At 44.5% G+C, this 6,000-nt stretch overlaps 1 protein-coding gene across 1 annotated transcript in view; it reads right to left on the reverse strand.

Annotated features, from left to right (window-relative positions):
* Positions 1-5,449, reverse strand: part of LOC138662740 (adrenodoxin-like) — a 68,491-nt gene extending 63,042 nt beyond the window's left edge. The window contains exon 1 of the mRNA XM_069748635.1: positions 5,228-5,449. Within this exon, the coding sequence (XP_069604736.1) occupies positions 5,228-5,391 (164 nt within the window). The 5' untranslated portion in view covers positions 5,392-5,449. The remainder of the gene's footprint in view (positions 1-5,227) is intronic.
* Between the last annotated feature and the right edge of the window lie 551 nt (positions 5,450-6,000).

Consider the following 6,000-nt stretch of genomic DNA (forward strand, 5'->3'; position numbering starts at 1 on the left):
TCTTTGACCGCTTACAATCTGCCTTCCAGTCACACCACTCTACTGAAATTGCCCTAACTAAGGTCACCAATGACCTATTAACCGCCAAGGCCAAGCAACACTACTCTGTCCTCCTCCTCCTGGACCCGTCCTCTGCTTTTGACACAGTGGACCATTCCCTATTATTACAGACCCTCTCATCCCTTGGCATCACAGAATAGGCCCTATCTTGGATCTCGTCATATCTAACAGACCGGACTTTCAGCATCTCCCACTCGCACACCACCTCCTCACCTCATCCCCTGTCGGAGTTCGGCAAGGTTCAGTCCTAGGGCCCCTGCTCTTCTCCATTTACACCTTTGGCCTGAGACAGCTCATAGAATCTCACGGCTTTCAGTATCATCTCTATGCTGACGACACACAGATCTATATCTCTGGATCAGATATCACCACCCTACTAACCAGAATCCCACAATGTCTGTCTTTAATTTCATCCTTCTTCTCCGCTAGATTTCTAAAACCATCTTTCCCCCATCTTACTTGACTCCCCCAACAGACCTATCCATTAAAGTAAATGGCTGTCCACTCTCCCCAGTCCCACAAGCTCGGTGTACTCCTTGACAATGATCTCTCCTTCAAACCACATATCCAAGCCCTTTCCACTTCCTGACAACTTCAACTCAAAAATATTTCCTGGATCCATACATTCCTCAACCAAGAATCTGCTAAAACCCTAGTCCATGCCCTCATCATCTCCCGCCTTGACTACTGCAACCTCCTGCTCTGTGGCCTCCCCTCTAACACTCTCGAACCCCTCAAATCTATTCTAAGCTCTGCTGCCCGACTAATCCACCTGTCCCCCCGCTATTCCCTGGGCTCTCCCCTCTGTCAATCCCTTCACTGGCTCCCCATTAGCCAAAGACTCCAGTTCAAAACCCTAACCATGACATACAAAGAAATCCACAACCTGTCTCCTCCATATATCTGTGACCTCATCTCCCAGTACTTACCTGCACGCAACCCCCAATGCTCACAAGATCTTCTTCTATATCCCTCTTATCTCCTCTTCCCACAATCGCATACAGGATTTCTCCCGCGCATCCCTCATACTCTTGAACTCTCTACCCCAACATATCAGACGCTCGCCTACCATGGAAACCTTCAAAAAGAAACTGGAGACCTACCTTTTCCGACAAGTCTGCAACCTGCAGTAAACACCGATAGACCAAACCGCTGCACAACCAGCTCCACCCTCACCTACTGTATTCTCACCCATCCCTTGTAGATTGTGAGCCCTCGCAGGCAGGGTCCTCTCTCCTCATGTACCAGTCGTGATTTGTATTGATTAAGATTATTGTACTTGTTTTTTATTATGTATACCCCTTCTCACATGTAAAGCGCTATGAAATAAACGGCGCTATAATAATAATAATAATTTTGTATGGAGCATCTTATGGGGCTCCTGATTCAACTAAATAGCAAAGCCATTAAAGACTCAAGGTCTCCAAAAATTCAATTTAAAACAGCAGAAAAAAATGCTATTTAGTTTAGTGTAGGACTCATAAGCATAAAGACCCTTGGCGTGGGTTACGAGCTTGCGTATTTTGACCAAAATATCAACCAATACCTCACTATTTTTGTATATTTTTTGCACTATATTTTTCGGGGTGCAGCCAAGCCCAAACATGTTTGGTCTCGCATGAGGGGTGCTTGCACTGGGATGCATTGAGAAGTGTACTGGCCAGCCCGCCTAATCGAAAAGTAGGGGCGTGACGAATAGGCTGTGGACCAGACACTGTGCAGTACCCTTGTGTGAACAACGCCATGTGTGGGCCTTCATTGTGCAATTGTATATTGGGAAGTCACCCCCTCCAGGAATGGGTTGCTAATGCTAACACCTTGCTTTATGGGCTGGCTGCACCTGCAGTGCATTTGTTCCAAGACCTGGGCAGGTAAGTGTTGCTGCCTTTTTATGGCTCCTGATTCAATATGGATATTCAAAAACACTTAACCTACTGATGTCTCAATTAATTTTACTTTTATTGGTATCTATTTTTATTTTTGAAATTTACCAGTAGCTGCTGCATTTCCCACCCTAGGCTTATACTCAAGTCATTAAGTTTTCTCAGGTTTTTTTTGGCTTATATGTGGCAACCCAGGAGTTCGGGTACCACAGTAGTGCTGTCTTCCTCACGGGGAGGATAGTGCTATGTCTGGAGACAAGTGAGATTTCCTTTGGTAGGTTTACACACACAACACCTTACACTTCCAGGCCAGGAGGGAGAGCTCCAAGCCCTGTCTTGGGGCAACTTGCCTGGAAAAGATCTTGGTTTGGAGGCGGAGAGAGCTCAGTTTGTAGTAGAAGTCTGTGTGTGAGCACAGACAGGAGTGGAGCACAGAGGAAAGTAAAAGCTCCAAGAGGCCAGGAGCAGGCCTCTGAAGAGTAACAGCGCAAGAATCCGGGTATTGGGAGCCCAAGGCTTTTGTGGATTATAAAATACAGAGCAGAACTGGAGGGTATTGTTCTACAAGGACTTTGCCCATAATTACTTGTGGCACAGCAGCACCTAGGAGCATGGGGTCGCTGAGAACAGACCCAGTTCACACGGCCCGAGCTGCCTGCCATACAGGTACCTGTCCTAGGACAGCAGAACGATTAAAGACCTTGTTGAGACACTTAGTAGCAGCAGGGACTTAGAGCGCAGAGTGGTAGGCTCCCACCTGACTTACCCAGGGGAACTTGCTTGTCTCTGGACTGCCTGGACTTCTCTGCCTGCCCTGTGATCTGGTGCCCTGGACTGTGGATGCTGAAGTCTTCAGTAAAGGTAAAGAGACTGCAACCTTGTGTCCTCGTTCTTCTCTGCACCTCTCATCATATCACTATCTACATACTGGGAATCCCTGGGGATATACTTCACCTGTGGGAAGATATACCATCTAGCTGCCATAACATCACCCCAGCGGCCCCCCTAAAGCAGCGTCGGTCATCCTGACCGAATACCACAGGTAGCGTCACGAGCATAAACTATATCCCTTTAAAGACCTTCCCTTTTTACATGGGCGCCCTGGGCCATGGATCAGGTCGCTGCCATCCTGACATCCCCCTGTGAAGTACCGGACCCGGTACCAAGTAACCCCTGGCCCGTTGGGCGACTCAACTACTCGGGTCGGCTTATACTCGAGTATATACAGTAAGTCCTTGCAGATGATGTCCTTGGTGGGATTTGAATCCAGAACCCCAGTGCTACAATCCTGAAGTGCTAACCACTGAGCCACCCTACAGTGCTAACCACTGAGCCACCATGCTGTACCTTTAGGCTAGGACTACACATGAAATTTATAACGATTGTCGATAGGGTTTCAGTCACCAACCGACCACAGCACAACTTTCACACATAATCCTACCATTTCAGTACTTCAGGTGGCTTTGTCCCTGTAGGCCACCATGAAAAATGAAAGTGCATCTTGTTACTTATTCAATTTTTTTGTTATATCACAGCCATATTGCAGTTCTAAAATATCTGTTTGACAGCAAATTGCAGACATCTTGTACAAATGTTATTTTTTGTGCAAAAGGTTGGCCTCACATTGTCTGTTCAGGAGTGCACTGGTTCCAAGCCATCCATCTTCCAGATTGTGAAAGGGTAGGCCCTCCTGCTTTGTTGACAGTTCAGACAGTGGCAGAGTTGTACTGCTGGCCCAAACTGTGTGCCCTTGAAGCTGGCCACTATGCCTTTAGAGTAACAATGGTGCTGAAGCTGGCCAGAATCAGGAGCTAGCAGTGCGCTCTAGTCATCCATACCATCTTCAGTGCAGTGCTTACAAGTTACTCATGTGCCGTTGGGAAGACCTTGTAAGTGTTACCGGTACTCTGTTCATGGAATCCTGGCAGCTGTTAATAGGTCTTCCACACACAGGCTTCGCACAAGGTACTCCGCTTACCTGATCCCAGCGGCTTCTCTGGATGTCAACCTGTAGCTCTCTACAGGGATCTTGACTTACACATGGACCCAAGTGTAGGGGCCACAAAGTCAACTATTGACCGATGGAGCAAACTAGAGGCAAGAGGTCAAGTCAGGGACAATATCGGAAAGCAAAATACAAGCCGAGGTCAGAAAAGAGAACATACCAAATAGCACACAGGAGCATGGGATCAGCGTGACCAGGTCACAGCTGAACTAAATAGCTGAAGCTTTTCGACTGTCTGCTGGGGTTTATATGGAAGGAGCCCCGCTCATGGCTCCAGCAGAGTGTATTACATACCAGCTCACTGCAGGAAAACACAGGAGAAGAAGAAAGGGACAACTATTCTCAGCAGTCTAAAAGATAAACTGTCACACACTACCGTCGTCTCATGACTAGGACAGGGGGGTGCAGCATATTAAGACACATATGTGACAGTTTGCACTGCTGATGTTTGCCCAGTGCTGTTAGATATAACCCAAAGCAATACAATACATGATAGTAATTATCATGGAGACAGAGGGAAACTTTAACCCTTTCTGATCCAACATCTGACCTCGTCCAACATTATAATTCTCCTGTTCTGTCCTGTTCTGCTTCGACATAGGAAGACATCTGATACTTTTTTGCTGCATTTGTTTTGATTAGTGCTGATTGTGTTGCTTAGCGGAGATTTTACTCTTTTTGTATCTCAGCAGGCCATGTGTTTAGGAAAATCAATAAAAAAGTGGTAAGTTAGTAATGTACTTGTGTTTACAAGCAATTTTCCAACAATATCCATCATAGAAGATGGAAATAACCACTAAATTAAATTACATTTAGCATGACATCCTAAAAACCTCATGGACAGAGATTTTTATGCACTGACATATTTATCCTACATCACTTCCTCGGATCAATTTTTGTCTCTTTCAAAACATCCCATTAGCCCAGTGTGTAAAGAAATAATCTGTATTAGTTAAAAATACAGAAATGTTTGTCTTGGTATACCTTACTAAAAAGCGCACAAAAATATACAGTAGTTATATATAATAACCATAAAAGGCACCACGGTACCACAATATAATTTGTTATTGTACATCAACCATAAAAAGGAAAAGCCAGGGGAGTGATACAAACTCTTCTGCACAGTTTTCCGAGTCATTACAATATTGATTCTTTCACAGTTTTGGATTTTGCATCTTGGCATTCAGCAGAAGTAGTAAAGCTAATAAGCAGAAAAAGACAACACAAAAGGGAATGCATCCGGAAAAGTTTTCCCAGTCATTACAGAACAGTGTCTTACCCAGGGTTGGACTTTGCATCCTGATATTTGGCAGAAGTAGTGAAGCTCCTTGTGTAGTTCTTGGACAGTGCCTGTGTTGATATAAAACTCTTACAACACATAGGGCCAAGAATTCGGCTATAAAAGGTCCTCAAGAGTGTTGAGGCCGAGTGAACCATGATCATAGGGCAGAAATCCTGACTGCAAGGTGTCTCTGCAACGGAATGAGAGCTGAGCTATAAAGACTAGCAGATACTTGTCGGACTGGGTCATCCTACTATGGGTGTGACTTCATATAGGATGCATCCATCTAGCATAGAAACTTACACACAATGGCAGCAGCATGTGCATTATCTCCTTGTACACTTTTCAGAAAAATGCTGAGCTAAAAAAACAAAGTCAATTTTATATATGTATGTACACACACACACACACAAATTATACAGTATATATATATATATATATATATATATATATACAAATTATACAGTATATATATATATATATATATATATATATATATACACACACACATGGTGTACACAGTTATTGGCTAATTAGTATTTTTGATAAGAAATTTTATTTTTAAATAGCACAAAGCCCTCACAACACAAATACAAACACCAACCTAGTACCCACTCTTTCATGTAGCACGCCATGGCGTAAGAGGAGATGAGTGCCTTGCCTGCGGCTACCGCTCCATGCCACGCTACTGTTGACGTATTCTGCAGGATAGAGTCTTGCATCTGCAAAAGCAACGCAATGCAAAGAAGACTTGGGTGACAGGAAAAATG

This window comes from Ranitomeya imitator, chromosome 2 (genome assembly GCF_032444005.1).
Source record: "Ranitomeya imitator isolate aRanImi1 chromosome 2, aRanImi1.pri, whole genome shotgun sequence".
NCBI lineage: Eukaryota > Metazoa > Chordata > Amphibia > Anura > Dendrobatidae > Ranitomeya > Ranitomeya imitator.